This window comes from Serinus canaria, chromosome 2 (genome assembly GCF_022539315.1).
Source record: "Serinus canaria isolate serCan28SL12 chromosome 2, serCan2020, whole genome shotgun sequence".
Lineage (NCBI taxonomy): Eukaryota > Metazoa > Chordata > Aves > Passeriformes > Fringillidae > Serinus > Serinus canaria.
The window spans coordinates 89,917,895-89,939,214 of NC_066315.1; the positions used below are offsets into that span (position 1 = coordinate 89,917,895).

Genomic DNA, 21,320 nt, shown 5'->3' on the forward strand with positions numbered 1-21,320 from the left:
TAATCAGGTTCAGATATTTTTTTCTTTCTGTACAACTGATCTTAATAGATACTGCCTAATCTCCAAAGAAACGTATAAGCATTTTTAATTGCAGACAGAGCAGACTTAAATAGTTTGTTAAAATATTCTCAATGTGCCATAGGTAAGCAGTTTGCTTCTAGTGTTTTGGGGAATTTTTGTGCCCCTAAATTGATCTAAGGTATTTCCCTGTTGCATTTTCTACTGATCAGTTTTAATTTCTCTTCTCAGCTCCCCATAGCATATGTTCTGGAGGACTCACTGCTGTTCTGCTACCTGCCTTGGTATCTGCTGTGATTTAGCAGTCCACAGAAGTTGGAGTCTCTCCTTCTGCCCCTTACAAGCCTGGTTGACTGCAAGCAATAAAAACTGCCAATATGAAATCCTCTAAGCAAAGAGGAGAAATTGTAGAAGATGCCATCATTATTTTAAAATTCTTCTAAACCAGGGGATTCTTTTAAGAATTTATACATTTGGCTCAGCTATAACTTTCTTGGCATCCTTATGTTCATTTAGGGAAGTTCATATATATATTTATAGGAAATACATTCTGGAGCTTAATCCAAAGGTTTGCAAACTTTCTGGCTCTCCACAGAGCCAAAACCATGCATTTCTATATCTGTTTTACGTTTCCGTGAATTTCACTATTAGATTTTGCCAGTTGTGTGGTCTCTCCAAATTCTGCTTCAGTGTACATACATTTCAGTTTTGTTTTGTTTGGGTTTTTTTTTCTCTTTATATGTTGCTGTTCCTTCACAGTCATATTTTTGCTGTCTAGCACTTGTTCTATTTTCCAAAGCAGTTTCCTAGTTTATGTTACTGTTTTTACTGCACTTAGGTTTTACAGGTTTTTTTTTTTTTCCTTTTATTCTGAGGCACATTTTGGCCATTGCTTGTTATTCTATTTGAAATTGTGCAAAGACAGCTACTGCAACTACACCAGCCCAGAATACCTCCTATTATTTTTCTTTTTAGGCATTTTGGTACTTTGCAGAATTTTATTCATAATGCTTCTGTGGAAATGGAACCTCTGTCAGAGCAACTTCCTAATGTTTCCCATAGAATTTTCCACACACATGCAGTTCTTTTAAGATCTATTCTGTGTTCTTGCTTGCAGTTAGTAACTAGCATGCAAATGGATTGAGAATTGTTTCCTGAAAATTAATAACTGCTTTTGCACTTCTACTAAATGTTATCCCCCTTTTACAGATGCAGAGAGAAGAAATATGATTATTACAGCCTGCCAAAAACCTCTGTTGTGATAGCTTTTTATAACGAGGCTTGGTCAACGCTTCTGCGAACTGTTCACAGTGTCCTTGAGACATCTCCGGATATACTTTTGGAAGAAATTATCCTTGTAGATGATTACAGTGACAAAGGTAGGAAGAATAAATCTAAATAGTATTGATTGTTGATGGACTTTTTGGTCAGCCAGTTCATAGAAGAAAAATTATGCTGTTCAGGTCATGTACCAGAAAACTGTACAACAAAGGCCTCTCACTGAAAAATAGATTTTTGTAGTGTGCCAGTGAAAAAATTTAGCTTATGTACCAAATTTAGTTTGGAATGGGGATGCACATTTGCTGTGCTGTAACATGAGTGCTTGTGTTTATAGATAGACTACAGTCTGATCAGAGCACTTCAGGTTGCCTGAATTGAGCAAGTTTCGATTGCAGCAATGCTCCCCTGGTGTCTCATATAATGACAGTGACCCAGTTAGTTGGTCTTGTTTGAACAACAGGGCATAAAGGCAATTCTGGCATTTTCCACCACACGTGAACTGTGTTAAGAGTAAAACTTTTATACAGAAAGTCTTAAGTAACATTTGAGAAGCTCTTATTGATCTGGGGATGTATTACAGAGGTAAATGTGAAGCATTCCATTTCTTAAAAGTAACTGTGATTTGTGTCCAAATCCAGGTCTTGTGCTTTTTTTGTGTCCTTTCTAAACATGTATAGCTGAATCTGAGTACAAAGTACCACAATCTTTAGAGCCCTACTGTAAGTAAAATTATAGTGAGGAGAGAGCTTCCTATAGCAAGATATAAACAAATCATTTCAGAGTGTATCATTCCCTCTTTTTTTGGCTTGTTACAGAACATTTAAAGGAGACTTTGGAAAACTACGTGGCTGGCCTGCGCAAGGTGCGTCTTATCCGTGCCAATAAGAGGGAGGGGCTGGTTCGAGCCCGGCTGCTGGGGGCGTCTGTGGCAAAAGGAGACATCCTAACATTTCTGGACTGCCACTGTGAATGCCATGAGGGCTGGCTGGAGCCACTGCTGGCAAGGTGAGCTTATGCTCTGGGCTGGTTTTCTCTCCCATTGGAGAAGAAGGGGTGAGACAGTTTGGCCCACTTCTGCAGTGGAAAAATGACTCATGGTTCACCAAAGGTTACTGCAGTCTGGTCCCTGAGGCACTGCCAGTGTTTGGTGTTTGTCTCCTGGCTCTGGGGGAGCAAATGCAAATGGAAGTTTGAAAGATCATGGCATGGTGGGGGTTTTTTGCTTGTTTGTTTTTGTTTGTTTGTTTTATTTTTTTCCCCCTGAGGACCGAGCTGCCTCTTCAGGCAATGGAAAGTTTTGGTTTTCAAGAAGATGAGTCCTCACCTCCAACTTTGGAACTACATTGGTAAAGGAGACTATTTCTGTCAGCCTGGGTGAGCAGAAGGTCTGGAAAGATGTGTGCCCTGCAGGGCAGTGTTTGCATAGTTCGAGTCAATAAACTCCATCTTCTTAGTCCTGAGCAAATCCACCTTTCCAGACTGGTTCTGACATAAAGCATCATGGTGTAGGATAGGGAGGAGTAAATGTTATGTCAACACTGACTCTTACTTGGAAACCATCTGTCCTGGGACACTGTACTTTATGCCTGTGTGGTCTCTTGTTAATTCTGCAGATCCATCAGGCTGTTCAGAAAACTTTAGTTAATTAAAAGCAAGCAAGCAAACAACGAAAAAACCAAGGAACCTTCCCAAAACTCTAACAAAAAACCCCTAGAAACCAGAACACTACCCTTCTGTTTCAGCTGAGAATACTTATTATATTCTTGAAACCTCACCCATGTGTAGCCAGCAGCCATACATTGACTTTTCCTGCTGTGGGTTCAGCCACTGGCACCTCACCACATCACCTGCTGCTCCTGACTCACTTTACAAGGCTCTGTTAGTTTTGCCCCTTTTTCTAACAGCTCATGGCTTTACCCCCTTGGATGCCATTAGCAGACACTGATAGATACAGGACCTGAATCCCACCTCCTATGTAGAAAACCAGCTCTCTTTAAAACATAATTAAAAGGAAAAAAAAATCTTTTCTCAAGGCCAGTGTTTTGATTTGGATCCTGTTAAGATTCCCACCAGGTACTGCAGAGTACAGAAAAGGACAAGAAAAAACAGCCCAAACACAAACTGGAGAGAGACTTCCAAAAGCACAAAGTGTCTTGATGTGTGCGAGTCTTCCTGATTCCTATAGGGATTTGTGTTCCCAAATTCCCCCTGTCCCTTTGAAATTGTATCTAGAATACAATTCCAGGTTTTTGTTCTCTTAAAATTGTCGTACTTACCTTGCTTCTAAATTTCACAACGAGGGTATCCCAGATAATTGTGGGGTAGCTATGATAGCGTGAAGAAAGGAAAAGGGAAAAACCTCAAATCATGAGCATAGGTTTAACTAAAAAACTGTATGATGGGGAAAAGTCTGTGATTGCCTCACTTCTTTAGCGCACCACTAGATGGCAATCTTGAGGAAGGATTGGGATTTTTTTTTTAACGCAGCAGTCACCCCCTGTAAAAAACTAGCCCTCTCTTGGAATTCCTGCCGTTCTTGCTGCAGATGCAGACTTACATCTCTAAGGGGTTTTTCTGTGGCATATCTGACGCAAATGTATGGCAGCAATACCACAGTGTTAGCATTTTTGCAATGCAAACATAGTTGTGTTTGTAAGCTGCCTGTGCATTGTACCATCTAGTTAATTCTTAACTTACAAAAAAGGTGATGGCTTTTCACTTACTTCATTCCTTTCATAATTGAAATCATATGCCAGATACCTACTTTTGCTTATTTTCCTACTTGTTACAGGAGGAGGAAAATATTTTTACTTTTTATTGGTTTTTTTTCCTTTTCCTCTAAGTGTGGATATCATTTTCATTGCTTTGTACAATGAGGATTTAAGCAGTTTTACACAAGTAAGACAGGAGATAACAATATTTGTATAAGCCCTTCCGTGTGCTCTACCAAACAAGGTCTCAACGGGAGATCATAAAGAAGAAGCTGTTTCACATATTCTCTCCGGCAACAAGAGGCCATTTCACACTTTGGGCAGTCTTTCTCAGCTCACACAATACTACTTTGGAATTACTGCTGTTCTCTGCTGCATTAAAGCATCACAAGCTACTCTAATTTCACAGTATGAGCCATTGGTCAGTCTAGAGATTTTTAGCCTAACAATCCCATGAGGGATGAGCTCCCTTTGAATGACAGATGCGTCTCTTACTTGTTTGACAATATAATGTGTTCAGTTTTCCTTCACCTCTGAAATTTGTAAATACAAGATGCAGGGCTAAAGTGCATTTCTGCATCTCTAAGTGAAAGAAGTTACTTCATTTCACTGAACTATCAGGGGATGTCTAACTAGAACAGGGAATATGCTAAGCAGTGATTTAGGAGAAAGACCTTGGCTTGAGCTTGTGTGCTTGACGTTGCTCCTAGTACTGAGGGAGGCTATTCTAGAAGGTGAGGAGACGGCTAATAATCCTACTGCCTTCTGTAAGGATGAATCCTTTTGGAAAGGAATCCTGAAAGCCCTACATGATATTGAGAAATGGGAGGAAGAGGTTTATCTCCTTGTAGAAGCAGACCTGCGGGAAATGTCATCAGCTCTGATGTATTCTTGGTATGATAAAAATCTTGACTATCTTTAGATCACCCTTGGTATTAGGAATGTCATTCTGCAGTGCTATCTTATTTATCCTTTTCATCTCCTATGTTGCCAGGGTTTCTGGAAGATTCTTTCAGTTATGTTTCATTGTTGAAGGTCTAATTCCCGTGTTGCAGGTTTGGTTTTTTCTAAACTCAGGGCTTCTTTTTGAGTTACTGTTACAGTACTCACTACAACTTTTGCAGGTGATCACAGTTACAGAACAGCCATGACTTCAAGGGCCAAGAGTCTGGCTCGTTTATTATTCATCACTGTAAAAGTATGCAGTCAAACTGCTCTCTTAAACAGCTACCTGTACAAAAGAAATTTTTTTTTTTTTTCTTGATAAAGTAGTGTTGGCTATGGCAGCCAAGCCAGATGCTGAATGTGTTATCTCAAGCCATCTGGCATATCTTGCTTCCACCATCCAGGAAGGTTGATGCTTGCCAGCGGAGTCCATCCTGATGCATCCTCCTGATGTAGGAAAATGGGGGTTATTCCTGTATTTATTGTATCATCATTTCCTTGTTATTGCAGCATGAATTGTAAAGGAGCAAAACGCCATTGTAAGCATTCTAAGTTCTTGTCAGTTCCAGGTTTTGGGTTTCTTTTATTTAATTTCAGAAATGTTTCTCATGGAAGTCACCCTTTTGTTTTAAAACCTTACCAGGATTGCTGAAGAAGAAACAGCTGTTGTCTGCCCTGTTATTGATGTTATTGACTGGAACACATTTGAGTACTTGGGAAATGCTGGTGAGCCACAGATTGGTGGATTTGATTGGCGCCTGGTCTTCACTTGGCACAGTACCCCTGAAAGAGAACAAAAACGGAGGAAGTCCAAGACTGATGTGATCAGGTTAATTTTTATGCATCCTAGAAACTGTGAATGTGTTTTTGATTTCACCTGAAAATGCCAGGTGCTGAAAGATTTTTGGGAAATGAACATACTACTAAAAAGTATGTATTTTGTTTCGTTCCCTATTTTTTTCCAAAATAGCTCCTGTTTACCATGTTCCTGGAAAAAATAGTACTGTAAAAGATGAAAATCCTGCTTCACTTCCATGTGGGAAACTTATTGCAAAGTAGTCTCTTGATGCCTCTAGACAAACTCTTACAGATGCTTAACAGCACATGGAAAGAGTGTAACTGATTAACTAATACTGGAGGATATCCTCTGTGCAAAGCAAAGAGCTCTGAGTTGCAAAAATAAATGTACCGTGGGCAATGATGAAAAGGGGAAAAAAAATCACCAACCAGTAAGAAACTAAAAGCAGTTTTGAAGATTTTTTTTCTGTGCTGTGTAGTTCACTGTGCTATTTTCAAAGGTGAACCATTTTGCCGGCTCTTTACTGGGATGAAGCAATACAGCTCTATCCACCTTAGTTGCTGTGAAGGACTAACTCACAGAGCTCAGACTGATGTCTTCATTATGGGTTTTAATTTTGTTTTATTTTTAAACAAGATGCCATCAGTTGGTATTATTTGTCACTCCATGTCATATTTTTAGGAGATGTAAGAGAATAGAACAAACAAGGCATCTGGAAAATGGGAATGGTAGACAAGATCCTGATAGCTGAGGATCTGCCATCAACCTAGCCCCACCTGCTATGGAAGTTTCTGTATTTCAGCAGTTTATTGAAATAAATTAACCTGTTTGGCATTTTTAATACCGTCATTTTTTTAGTACTTTTATCTGTTATTGTATAGACCACAAAAAATACGGAATTATTAATTTTTCTCAGTCTTTTGTAAGTTGCTTATCATGATATTAATACCCAGTATTTCATAAATATTAATGTACTTATCCTCAACTGAATGTCCTATTTTTTTTGAATGGGAAAAGTGAGGTAGTAACTGAGTCTTTCTCAGCATGTATTAGTCCATGTCCTCCTTAAAAAAAATCAAAATAGAGTAAATGTTTTTTAAAACATTTAGTCCAAATATTACGCATCTTTTTCTTCATGATAAGAAGAATTGCCTTTGACATGCCAAAAGGAAAATGATGAGGGATAAAGTTTCATGGTAGCCTGAGGACTGTGAGCTCCACAAGTGTCTGGGAAAACAGCAGAACTGAGAGTGATGTCACCAACAGCTTGGTTTGGAGAGATCTGGAGGGAGACAGAAGGACTTGACTGGTTATGGAGTTTGTTATTTTTCCTTCTGTCTTGCTTCATCTCATTCCGTTCTTTGAAACAACATATGACAGTGTGAGACAGTCTTGCTTCAAAAGATAGTTGGTAAAATTAATTTTGACAGATTAAGAGTAATTGATCATGCATCTTGCTTTTGTTGGTATTTACCTCAACAGCAATTTAGTGAAATTCACATAATATCAACTGAACGTAGTTCTAATCACCATTATATACTTGGCACTTTAAAGATAGTCATCCTAAGACTGTAAGCAATAGGGAACAACATTGAACAAATACAAATTTACATATATATGCACACTCTACCATAATGGAAGTACATCCCTTAAGTGTGCTGGCACTCTGGGCCTTGTGATCTTCAATGAGGACCCAGCTATGACTCCTGATTTTTTTTTTTCCCCAAACTTAGTAAAAAATTTAAGAACACACAGATGGGTAGATTTTCTTAGAAAGAAAACAAATCTCTTTAGGGGCTATGTTTATTTAATAATTAAAATCTGGGAGTTTTTTCAATTGATATTAGTGGGATCAAGAATGTTGGTTTTAATTACTAAAGCACAAGTATTTATTTAATTATTGCTTAAGTAAAATAGATAGGGACACAGAACTTAGAATTTCTGACTAATACAGTTCTGCCACAAAGAAGTAATGTTCTTTTATGTGAAGAGGCTCTTCATTTACTCACAGACACTGCAGCTGGAAAAATGTATTTTAACACAATATTTTTACATTCTGATGTTGTTTCAGAAACAGTTTTTTAATACAAAATTAAATTCAAATGGCCTCATAATAATTGATAAATTTGTGATTGTTACTTTGTATCCAGAAAAGACTGAGAAAATAGAAATATATTGTATTTTCTTCATTTGTTGCATTGGCTTAATATTTTTTCTTTTTATTCAGTTCAGAGTTACTATTTTCTTTCATAGGTCTCCAACCATGGCAGGTGGATTATTTTCTGTGAGCAAGAAGTATTTTGATTATCTTGGTTCCTATGACACAGGAATGGAAGTCTGGGGAGGAGAAAACCTTGAATTCTCATTTAGGGTAGGTGGCTTAATTGAAAGTTTCTTTTCCTCAGAATACAACAAGTTCCTGTTTCTTTCTTCATGCCCTTTTACTTAATGAGGTTGCTATAGTGTAAGCAAATGTTAAGAAGGGAGTATGTTGGAAGTATCTTGTTCTTGCACTTCAGGATCACTGTACTTTTCTTCCAAATAGCCATTTTAAAGCAATTTTAAAATACATGTCTTTGTTTTGAGCTCTAGTATAATATGTAAAAAGGGCTGTGATACTAGTGGGTGAAGTTTACATCCTGCAGCTTGAAGGAGGTCATTGGGAAGATGATTTGTAGTGCTTTGATGTGACTCAGAGTTCTTGCTCTGGTTGATGGAGTGAGCAGCTCCCAGTGGGGCAGGAGAAGGCAGCCCCTGTACTAATTTTAAGGCTTTTTTCTGTTTCACCTCAGAAAAAGTTTGTACAAAGGTTACAAAAGGTGGAAGATCTTCAGTTGCTGTAGAGTTGTGCCCATAGGAGGCATGGCCAAGTGCTCAGGTGTGAGTCAGATAGCTGTAATGGAAAGGATTTACAGCAGGAAAAGAGAGGAGACACAGGACAGTCCAGACTGATCAGCAAAGCAATGCTCTCCTCTGCTCAGCTGTTACCAGGGCTGATTCCCACTAAGCACTGGCTGCCCATGGTTAACCCCAAGTCACACTTAGCTCATTGAAGCCATCCAGTGGGTGATGTAAGAGGGATGCTCTAGGGCCTCTTTTGGCTTTCATGGAGTTCAGAGCTTATTATCCTGGATTACCCTTGTCTGTTCTGTCCATCATCTGTTATTTTTGATGGTCATGTTTGCATTTCTCTGAGTCATTGACTCCTGGTACAGGAGGATTTTTGAATTTTTTACCAGGTGACAACAGATTTCAAGGTTAAATAGCATTTTAATGTTACAAAACTACTTTCTTAAGAAAGGAGACATCAGCAGACTGTCTCTCTGGATGTCTGTGTGTTAACCAGAGAAGCATGGAGTCTTCCTGGCCACTGTTATGATTTCCTGCTGCCTGCAATGCAGTAGAAAAGAGGGTGTAAAAATAAGGAACAAAAATTATTAGGAATAACAAGCACAGGCCTAGAATTGATATGGTTTCTCTCTGGAGGGAGACTTCTCAGCTGGAAAGGCTCTTCAATCTGACCACCTCCTTTTTCACCTAGGGAACAGTTTCTGGCACGTAAATCCAAACACAGCTTACTCAGTAGTCTTGGTTGAGTTCAGCAGGCCTCCACCTAAGGGAGAAGCAGGTGACCCACCTCCATCAGCCCTGTGACCCTCTGAAGCAGGACTCTCCGGTCCCGGTGTACCCAGAACTTCAACTCCTTGAAGAAAACCTCTAATATGGCACACTTGGCGGCAGCTCTTGGCTTTCTGCTCTTTGTGTCTTGCTTCTGGGGAGACCAAAGCTTGCATGCAGCATGACCCTTCCTTTTGACTCAGAGTGCCCCAGTACCAGCTGCTGCTTTAGACCCACCCTTCCATTGCCATTGGCCTCTGTGAAGCTCTGGCAGCCAGTCTCATTTTGTACGTCACTGGTTCCCCTGAGCCAGGACTCCGTGGGGTGCAGCAGCATGTATGAGCAGTGCCTTCATTCCTTTAGCATGCAGGACAGAGGTCTCCTCATGGGATAGAGGAAGCCTCAGAGATGGCCTGGCACACAGGAGAAGTGCAAAGGGAGCAGCAGAGTCCCCGGGACAGAGCGCACAAACACTCTGCAAGGGTCTAAGCCAGCATGTAGGTGCAGGTGGTTCAAGCGACTCCTGGGAGACAAATGATTTAACAGGACAGGCTGTGCAATGGCCAACAAATATGCCTGGCCATGCCAATTTTCCTAGTGCAGATTGCCAGCAGCATCTGGGTATTTGTACGCAACATGCTTTGCTCTGTTTGATTTGGAGCCCTTGTACTTGTGCTCTGTGTGGAGAGGATTTTTGTGGAACAGAGCAGAGCGCTACGATGTTGTTTAACTGTGTTCTTTTGGCTGCCTGCAGTGTTCCAAGAGGTCAGAAGGGATAAATCATTGTTAGTGTTGTTGTCCTTGTGTTTTCTAAACCTGTCAGACCTGGAAATTAGGAGCAGAACTACTCAAAACCGCTGTAAATTAATTTATTGTTGCTCTCGTCTCTGAAAACACCACTCTCTCCCAATGACATGAAAAGACTTGTCCTCAAGCCTCCTCTTTCTTGCGCTTCGATTATTCTGAGCTGAAGAAATTCTCTGTGGTTTTGAGAAGTGCAACAAGGACAAAGCTTTCACTAAAAGCACGATGACTAAGAGAGATGGAGGCTACGTGCTGAATGCACAATGGAGTCAATGTACCTTGATTTTGGATTGCTTAATGCTATTTGGCTGGATAAAATTTCACTTCATGGGCATAATTGGCGTTGAAACTCCTCTTTCTGAGGGATTCAAAACATGCTCTTTCATCTTCTCCCTCTTGTACTCAGAGCAAAGGGAACCTGGTTGCAGCTTCTGTCCCCTCTCTGCTCTTGGTCTTGCAAGTGGCGCTGCAATGGAAGTTTGTTTCTGGACCAAGGCTTAACATGTCTGTGGTCTGTCCTTCAGCCTGACACGTGCAAAAAGGCCTTTCTTCTCAAAAATGTTACTGCCCATGAGCCTGGGTGATATGCCTCAGAACACCTGGAGTCTTCTCTTTTCCAGTACTTTTGTATTGTTTCTTTTTGTCTGGATCTGGAACTCTGTCTTGTGTTGAGAGCAGCTAGGGTGAGTGTGTCTGGGGTGCCTCTCCACCCACCCAGCTTCCAGCAGACTGTGCATGAACACCACAGTGGGGGCTTAACCATGAGTTGTCAAGAAAAAATTGCAGCAGAGAGCGAGCAGCAGAAACGCAGGGTTTTCCACATTTTGCCCTTTTTTAGCATGTAGCATGCTTTCCATGTTTTTTATGTCTTCCAGATAGTCTTAAAATGTTAGAATGAGCTGGTAGAGCCTTTATTCTTTAATATTCATTGACCCAGCACAAGGTCAATTGTCCAGAGACCCTGGCAGAGACATACATCCCAAGGTGAGATTTTGAGCATTTTCTGTAGGTTTTCATAATGCCACCATCTGTCTCAGAAAACAAAAGAAAATATGCCGAGAGTCTGCATGCATCAAGATGAAAGTGAAAGTGAAAAAAGGAATGTCACCTTGTTTTCTTATTGAAGTGGGGGAAAAAATGTGTGCTTTTATAATGAGAGCTGTGAGTTACCCAATCCTAATAAAGAAACAGATCTACATGTACGTGAGCTTGCAAAATATGCATGAAACCTTATGTGCTTTTCTGTTGGAGAAGGTTGAACTAATTTTATGGAGAATCTTCTGCAGAGCCACTTCCTTAGCATTTAGTAATCAATTTTAGTTTCTCTATTAAATCCCTCACTTTATTTTATGGCTGTTCATTTGTACCTGATTTTATATAGAGGTCATAATTTTCCCATTAAAATGAAAGTGAAGAAACCTTTTGAGGAATTGTTTAGCTGAAGTATATTCAATTTTCTTTTGTAATAGGATGACAAGATAATTTTTGTACTGTTTTTATGAAATACTTAGAATTTAATGAGCATTGCTTAGCAACCTACAGTTATTTTTTTAGATAGCTTTAATAATTAAAAATTCAGCTGTTATGGAATTCTCTTTTTGTCATCAATTTAACAGAGATATGGTCAGTTTGTTTCATTCCTTTGAAATCAGACTTTATCATGGAAGAGCTGAAGCATGTGCTTCCTTCTTAACTATATTTTTATTTCAGTAGTCTTTATCATCTGTTCCTAATATCTTATTTAAAAGTAGATAAATAAAGGTGAATTAATAATTCTTATGTGCACTATAACATTGGAAATGTTTAAACTAATAAACTTATGGCTCTTAATATTTGCTGACAAGTCTTGAATGATAAATTGCAGCTTTAAAAGTAATCTTGAACATAGAAATAATAATTATGAAAAATGTTGTTTTGAAATAAATCTCAAAAAAGGAGGTTGCAAAGTGAAAGTGGGTAGTTGGTTTCATAGCAGCTTTCAAAATGGCAGTAAAGTAACTTACCTGAGAAAATATACAAATTGTTTAAAAGATTAGTACATAATTCTAGATTTCTTGTATAATTACTTTGATCACCTTTGTTCATATGACAAATATACTGCTTCCCTGAAAAGCAGCAAAAAAGAGGAGAGAAACCTCACATGGAAAAAGAAGAAATTAAAATTTTAAATCCAGGAAGTAATAATTATCCAGTACTCCTTATAGCTGATTAATGAATTACCTCTATCTTTAAAGAAACTCTCTGTTTTAAAAGTAAGCATATGTATTAGAGTGCTTACACTTCAGTAATTAAATACAGTATTGTGCCATGCAGAAAGTCCAATGTTGTTATCCAAAACCAAATCAATGGAGATGACACTCATTGATTTCCAAATTTAGAAATTTTAGAGAAATTCTAAGTGACTTAAAAAAAAATCCCCTAAAAGTTAGCAGTCTAAAACCAAGTCCTATCTTGTGTGAGCTGAAAGCTTTTATCTTTATACATCCCTAAAACTCCCAGAGAGAGAGTGGGGAAATGTCCCACCACTGATCTTTGGCACTGTTAGCAGCAGAGCTTTTATTTGCTACCTCATATCTTTCACTCCTGCTGCATTCATTTGAATAGCATGTAATTAAAAATGCATGTCTTATACAAGAAGGTTGTCAGGCAGCAAACCTCTACCCCTTAAGCCTACCCCAGCTAATTTCCTTTGTCTTCCATTTACAAAGGAATGATGAGCTGCCACTTAGGCATGGTTGAATACATGAGGAGAATTCTAAATCTTTTATGGAAAGTCTATCAGAGCCATTGGTAACAGCCTCAAGTTCAAGTACAGCAACATCTCCAGCCTTCCTCCCATCTGGCAAAATTTCAGAAACCTTGTTTCAGGCACCCTTCAGAAACAGGGCATCTGCCATGGTGTGGTCACACACAATATTGAACAGGAAATGCATGGCTGTGCTCTCCTTTCAAGTAATCAAACTTGAGATCAGAATGGGTGATGGGAAAGTGGCTGTGGAGATGAACTGCCAAAAGTCCCTGGTTTTCAGAGGAGAAGAATGTAATTACAAAAATGTGTACAGAGTGCTGAGGCTAATGGATCCACTTGATGGTTGTTTCTGGACTTTCTCTCATGAGCTGTACATTTCCCAGCCTGGGGAGCCAGAGAAGCAGGAGCCTGAGCACAAGGGCAGAGTGATGGCTTGCAGGGATCTGCCAATTCCACATTTGGGTGCAAGTACTTCCTTGGCATCAAGCAGGAATATTGGCTTAGATTGGGGAGGTTGTTTCATTGTTGTTGGTTGGATCATCATAAGTTAGAGAAGTACTTTGCTTTTTCTTTTCATGTGTTGGGTCTGGGGTACCTTTCCCAGCTTCCCAATGGAAAAGGTTAGTGTGTTTTTTATCACCAGGCACCTATACCTCCCTCCTAGACTGCTGAATGTACAAATGGGAAGCTTACCTTTCAAGTCAGCTTTCCAGTAGAATATATAGATAGTATATAGATCTATAGATTTCTGGTAAGAATTAGTTACTGATTTCTTTCTGAGATAGCTATTTACATGATTAATTTGGAAAATAAATATACTTCTTTTTAATTTTTTTTTAAACAATGCCTGCCTATCTTATATGGTAGACCACATCTTATAGTGAGAAAATAAAATTAGGAAAGGAATATTGCACTCCAGATAAAACCAGAGAGTGATTATCTCCTTGTGAACTCAGAGCAAATTACTAAGAGCAACAAGGATGTAATTTTATCCAGTTTAGTCATCAAATGAGACACAAAATTATTGTATGTGTTACTTGTAGTATGGTGTGGTATTCTTGAGACAGTGTTATTCTTACACAAGCTTATTGTTACTATATCCTTGAGCTTGCAGAAGACAAAATTAATGATACACGCTGTCAATTCTTTGCTCAGATATGGCAGTGTGGAGGAAGTCTTGAGATCCATCCTTGCTCCCATGTAGGTCATGTTTTCCCCAAACAAGCTCCATACTCACGGGCCAAAGCTCTGGCAAACAGTGTGCGTGCAGCTGAAGTGTGGATGGATGAATATAAACAACTTTACTACCACCGAAACCCACACGCTCGCCTGGTGAGTTCAACCCCATTGTTCCTGCAATCTCAGAATTTGTTTTCAACCTACTAACTATTGACTAAGCTAATATTTCACATGAAGTGCTTTCTATGTTTATTTCTTATTCCTTCTGAAACATTTTTCCAGACATAGAATAAGTGTATAATTTTTATTTATTTGGAAAAAAATTTAAATTCTGTAAGAGTACAAGGTGGCCCAATCTATGTCAATAATAAGTGAATAAATGAAAGAATAATATGAAGTGGGGTGTCCTTGAAGCAAGGAGGGGTTGTTTAGCCTAAAATGTGCACTTCTGTGAAATGGCTGATCCAGGACTCTCAATAAGAATTACACAATTAATGAATGCAAATCAACAAGTTTCAGTGGACAGTAGACCTTCAGGTCAACAGTGCAGTAATAATATTTAGCAAAATTACCTGTCTTGTGATAATTGTAAAACTTTGGAGTGATGTAAACCAAAATAGATTTTTCTGTTTGATTTACTGCTGCACCATATTCAGTTAAAAAAAGAAAAAAACAAAACCAAAAAAACACCAACAAATGGAAACCAAAATCAATATTGATTAAATTAATTAAAATCAGTCATGGCAACTCAGATCAAAATGTTCCTAATAAAATGTTTCAGGTATCAGTTCTGTTGGTTTTGGAGGTTCTTTTAAGTTGATGTTTTTATTTTCCTTGAAATGAAAATACGAGATCAGTGGCTGCAGAATTTTTCAGGAGATTATTACTGTGAAAACTGAATATGTCAGAACAGTAAAGCAGTGTGCAAATTCATAACTTGAACGTATTTATCATTAGGGGCCTCAAGGCTGGAAAGCAGTAGCATTGAAATATTCTCTCAGTGTCTAGAAATGAATGAAATGAACCTCGGTCACAAGGTCTGAAATTCAGGCCCCAGAGAAATCATTGCCTGCTGTTGCTTGTTTCTGGAAGTGCCTGATCTTCCCAGCATGATCTATTTGCATGAAAAGTTTTCTAAACACTGCCTTTTTGGTTTTGTGCCTGGGATGGGCTGCTGGGCACCAGCCTCTGGCTGCACTGGATCGACCTGAGGGACCGGTGTGGGGCACAGGGAGCCCCCTACTCATTTGAGTGGCCAACCCCAATAGATGCAGCAGGGGAAAACTGCCCTTGAAAACATCAGGCTTTTAAAAAATATGCTGGAGGATGCTGGAGATGGTGAATTTGGTTAGCTTTCATCTTGTGTTTGTTTGGATTAAACTGGGTAATTAGATCATTACAGTCCACACATTTGTAATAATTGGTTTACTTTAATGTCATAAAAGCCATTTAGGTTTTATTATGGGAGTCTGACTTGGAGAGAAATATGGGATTTGCCCTTAGACAATGCCAGGTTGATTTCAGCAAGTCATACACAAAAAGAGCAATAAATGCTGACAATTTTTCTTGTAAAGTGCTGGGCATCTTATGTCTGTAATGACAGAGCTTTAACTTTAAAGGATATTTGTGTGTTAGTACTGAAAGTTTCATGTATTGGCTTATTGTAACACAGTGGATATAAGCTGAAACTCATGCAGGTTATTTTTCCACATATCAAAGCTGCTGCCAATGAACTTTGGTTTCCAAAATGCTCTGTGCACCACTTGTTGCAGCAATTGAGTTCAGACCTTTTTACTTCATCAAATCCAAATATTCAGTTCCGTAGCATACAGGAGAATGATTGATGTTATGGCTGCAAAAATTGGTTCCGTGAAGTTTCACTTCGAGATTAATGTTCAGACCTCAGAGCTAATATGTCACGCTGTTTGTTTATTCAAACAGGCATCTCTGTTTTACATCTGCTTTGTGTTTTCAGTGGTATTTCCACAGCTCTGAGACATGCAAATACATTTGTGGTTTGATGAAAGACTGTGTCAAGTGACCTGTAAAAATCTGGGGGCTGCAAACGCTCTCTCATGCCTGACTATCTGAAATCCCTAGTCAATATGAAGATAGGTTTTTGAAGACAGACATAAAAAGATGTGGACTCTGCTCCAATCCATAGATAGGAAAAAGTCTGCAATGAAAGCTTTTCTCTGGAGGTTTAAGATTTCATACTCCCCACCCCCCAAAATGGTGAAGTTCAAAGGATGCATTAGCAGATTTTACAAATTTCACCACTTAAGTGTAAAACTGTACAGGTAATTTACAAATGGATAGTGATATAATTTAAAGTCCTAAAGATTCATTCATTGCTTTAGAGATTTTCAATTATCTATCTACAAGATGTCTCATTTTCCAATCCGCCTTCTCAGTCTCCAGCAATCTGTATTCAAGGGCTTCCTCACTTGCAGATTCAGGGAGTTTTCTTAGACAAACTGTCTTCTAGAATATTTTAAAGTTCTACTTGCACAGTTCCAATTCTTTTTGTCAGCATTTAACAAATGTAAGGATAATGAAATCAAATCCAGCACCCAAACATGGTGATTTTTCCTGGCTAGAAGTCCTACTCATCACTGTAGCATACGGTTCCTAATAATGTATACAGATAATTTAAAAGAGAGCATCTGTTCTGGATTTTTTTTTAAATTTTTTTTTTTCTTCTTCCTTTCCTTTTTTTTTCTTTTTTTTTTTTTTTCTTTCAGGAACCATATGGAGATGTGACAGAAAGGAGACTTCTACGAGAGAAGCTGAAATGTAAGGACTTCAAATGGTTTTTGGAGAACGTGTATCCAGAACTTCACGTACCCGAGGATAGACCAGGCTTCTTTGGAATGGTACGTGGCTGCTGAGAAGGGAGCCTGCTTGCAGTTCTCTGAGCTCTCCTATTAAGTCAGTGTGAAGGTGGTTTTGTGCCTAAATCAGTTTGGGATTTTGGCAGAATTCAGTTAAAACCGGTAGGCTTTAAAATGTGGTATTTATCAGAATCTTTTTTTAAGGGAATGCTGTTTATGAAGGAGTTCTGTGACAGAGTAGGAGAACAGGTAATGTTGTTGTAAATTATTCTTCTAAGTAACATCTTGGGACTGTTAAAGGAAGGAAACGATGAGATTTTTATTTCTTGAAACATTGCATAACAAAAAAAGATAACAGTAAAGTGTTTTATTTTACTTGTTGAATTGAAAAGAAAAGGAGTCTGCTTTGAAACATATGTTCATACATTTGATCTGATGAAAGCTATGATGCTCTGGTGATGGGAAAGAGAGATGGTGCTAAGTGCTTCCAGATCATAGGGGATTCTGTATATTAAACCAACATGTTAATTTTTAATCTGGAGGTCACTTTAGACCAACAAGGGCACAGGCAATGGGTTCAATCAGAATCCTCTTCTCTTTTAAGAGTTGACAGCTCTTTATGCTTTTTGCAGCTTACAAAGAAATATAAACTATAGCTCTGTATATATTACATTACTGTAATCTCATCTGGAAGGGATGAAGGCAGAGATGATGCAGCAAGTAACTGTTTCCTCTGAAAAATCACCAGATACCAGCTGCATGTTAGGAACAAATACTGCACCTTTCCACCAGGCAAAGATGTATCAAATACCTTCCTAATTACCAAATGCCACATTGACTTAAAGTACTTTTGCTGCTAACTCAATCACTCTGCAGATTCAGCTAAGCTGCATTCCCACACTGCATCATCACATCCAGTCCTTGTCTTCCTGCCATCTGCCCTTTCCCAAGTTACTCAGGCTTTGCTGAATCTCCTTCAGCTAAGGGAAAAAAATTCTGATATCTGTGGACCTACAAAACATTCAGGAACCAAGTCTCCCCACAGTCTGCCCTAATAGCTTTGTAGCTTGTTGAATGAAAAAGATGCTAATGTGGAAATGCTGTGGTTTCCCCTGGGGAGCTGTAGGAGTTCCCATGGGGAGGGCAGCAGTTGTCAGAAAAGCCCTTAGGAGCCTCTGGGAGAATTGCCACTCTACTCCATTTATTTGTCTTGGAGCTTGCAGGAGAGGTGGTATCTCTGTGATCACTGGCATGAAAGGTGTTACCCACCATTATCCAGTACCTTGAACAAACCCTGGTACAACACTGGCTCTGTTTTTGCTCTTTTGTGCTGGATTGCCACTGGCAAGTTCTGAGACAGCTGAAGCAGTAAAGTATTGTAAGACTTACCTTCCAGGAGCTCATCAGGAATTTTGTCCTTCCCTCCTCCTCCATCCTTCTCCCTCCAAAAGAAAGGGTTAGATTGGTGCCAGTGATAGTGAAAAGAAGGGATTTGTGCAGTTTCTTTTATGATTTAATTGTCGTCTTCAGGCAAGGAGTTGATGGTACCTAGAAATAATAACTCTGGTTCAGAGCTGCTTGAAGTATCTAGAGTGTAATTTAGGTGTGCTCTATATATTTCTCTAAAAACAATTCATAAATGCTGTCATCTAGTTGTGAGCATAATGAGAATACACCATTTTTTGGGTGGAGGAAGAATTTAAAATGTGATGGAAATATGGTTGTACTGTGAGAAACTGAGAGCGCAGAAACGACACCTACTGATTCAGCTGATTTGTGGATATTGAGTCCCATCTGCTAGCTTCAATGAATCACTGATGGTGCTCTTTACTCCCGCCTTAGCTGTGTAGGGCTTTTCTGCTTCACAAAAATCCTGTATTTAAAAGTGTCAGCTTTGATAACAACTCAACTTAGTGAGAGGTTATTTAATTGTTCAAGGAGAATACAAGGGAATATGGGGATTTTTACCTTCCCTAAAAATCTTTTTACTTTTGAGCTGAAGTTAAAAATATTTCTAAGGTTACCTATCAGTCAGCCATGTGTTATTCAAATGGAGTCAAGAATTATTGAGCAGCATTCAGTGCCTGTGCACTGACAAGCAGCTTCTTATGCTACATTTTTTTTCTTGATACATAGATAAAAATATCCATACTATCCTTGGTTATCTAAAAAGTTAGCTGCCTCAAACTTTACTTAAACATACTGAATTATGAACCTTTTTTGCCTGAGATATGATTGCATTCCTGCAAACTGCCTGAGACCCATAAAAGAGATAAATATCTTCTTGCTTGTCCTTGGGCTTCATGCAGCTTTGGAACTTTGTGGGACATGAACTTTCTGCCTTGAATAATTTCTTTACAGGGGCAGGAGGAAGAGAAGCTGGTAGACACTCAGTGGGTTAAAATAAGATGTCAGCACTTCTGGAAAGGCTGATGATATCTTTTAGGCTCTGGTGTAGCACACGGATGTCTTTTTTTCTGGCACAGCCTCTGATTTGGCCATCCTTGAGCATGCACTTATGGCAGAGTACCTACAAGTAGGTAGGTATGAAATTGTAACAAGACTTGAGCCCCAGCTCTGCACAGATTGCCCACCTAGACAGCAGAGACTCAGTCAGCTTACATATCCTAATTACCCTGGGAAGGGATGGTGTGGGCATCTGTAGGAAGAGCTTTGAGCCAGCTGGTGTGTTCAGCATTAGTGGGGTGACATCTCTGCATTGTGCAGCTGGATGAAGACAGAGGAGCTGGGCAGCTCCATGATCTTTTTATGTTATGGGTGACTGTGGAAAGGCATGGCTGCAAAGCAAGGGAGTAGTCAGGGCTCTTCCCTCTTCTGAGGTGTGTACCAAGTATGGCTGGCATTGAGGTGCATATCTGAGGATAAAGATTATGGTCAGTCAGTGAATTTGGCTTTAAGTTTGGCATCAAGATTGCTTTAAAAAACCAGTGGTGACACAAACATCAGGATTTTACTCTAATTTTCTGGAAGTTTGATCACTTGGTGGTGAGACCATACTATAATCCAACATGATAAGTTTTTCTTTGTTCTTCTCAGTTTCTAGCTGATACTTCTTTCAGCTGAGTGTAAAGCAACTAAGCTGATAGATGTCTTGTGTTGTGGCTTTATATCTGGTCTTTCTTTCTGCCTTCTATCTCTAAAGGCATCTGTCACTGACTGAGTCAGCTGGGAAATCAAAAACTTAAATTTTTCTTTTGACAGCTCCTTCCCCATTTTCCTCCAAGACCACCTCATCTTCATTTTCAAGTGCTCAGTCATAATTTTCTTTTAATTTAGACTAGGTATAATCTTAAAAAAATGGAAGGAAGATTTTAAACAATGCCTTTAAAACAATGAAGAATTTTGTTTTGCTGTAACATGAAAGAGAATTTAAAATTATTTAAATTATCTAAAGAACACATGATATATATGGATGGGCTTGCAGAAGAAGAGAGCTATGCAGTTTAAGTTGCATTATCAAAGATATTGCATGACTGGTGCTTCAAGCTCTCAGAGGTATCAGGGTCCCTTCTCTAAAACTGCATTATGATCCAATCTGTAGAGCTGCCACTTGAGGTTGACTTGGTAGCCAAGATTAGGACTGACTAGACCTGGAGACCTCATGCCCATTGCAGAAAAATATGCACCACTTGGTTGGCTCTGAAAAGCCTCTGAAAGCTAGGCAGAGGCTTTTTAAAAGGAATTTTTGGAAAAAATTCAAGTGTTTGGTAGTGAACACCCCATTGCTTGAGCCACATGCTTATAGATCTTTGAGCTTCCCAGGGAGATTTGGGCTTGAGCCAATGAATCCAACAGCAGTGTGTCACCTTCCTTCAGAGGATTTTAGTTATCAGTCTTGTATGCCCTTTTCAGCACTGCCCTTAAGAAGTTAACAGGTGATATGAAAATAGCATTTACTCAATAGAATCATTCCCTGTGACTGCTTGGATTACCTTTGAGGTAAAAGCTGATGTTTGATCAGTACTAGTGAAGCTGTCTGGCTTGCTGCAAATCTGTATCTTGCTGCATCCCACAGTATCTTCTGTCCATATCACAGATAGATTAGCACCACTGCCACTGGCAGAATAAAGAGGATTCTGATCTATTTTGTGGATGTAGAGAAAGGTTGGCAGGGCTCCAATGGCCATACTTATCAACTAATGTAACGAAGTTTTAATGTCAAAAATCTGTTGTTGATTGTTTGTTTACAATGGACTTTAGCAAACTAAGACCTATTCACAGAATGCCATCTGTATTGTGTAGTTATCTGCAAGTGTCCAGATATTAAGAAACAATAGATTTAAATATCTCCTAGCAGTAAGGGTTAAGGTCTATGTTGAATGTCTTGGTAGCTGTTTATTACCTATCTCAGCCTCCAAACA

General features: G+C 39.0%; 1 protein-coding gene across 2 annotated transcripts in view; it reads left to right on the forward strand.

Moving 5' to 3' along the window:
- GALNT12 (polypeptide N-acetylgalactosaminyltransferase 12) overlaps positions 1-21,320 on the forward strand; it is a 47,608-nt gene that overhangs the window by 12,790 nt on the left and 13,498 nt on the right. The window contains exons 2-7 of one of the 2 annotated variants that reach the window (XM_030238996.2): positions 1,228-1,397; positions 2,115-2,304; positions 5,599-5,784; positions 8,008-8,125; positions 14,081-14,257; positions 16,849-16,980. In XM_030238996.2, the coding sequence (XP_030094856.1) occupies positions 1,228-1,397; positions 2,115-2,304; positions 5,599-5,784; positions 8,008-8,125; positions 14,081-14,257; positions 16,849-16,980 (973 nt within the window). The remainder of the gene's footprint in view (positions 1-1,227; positions 1,398-2,114; positions 2,305-5,598; positions 5,785-8,007; positions 8,126-14,080; positions 14,258-16,848; positions 16,981-21,320) is intronic. The other variant, XM_050971424.1, reaches the window with a different exon arrangement.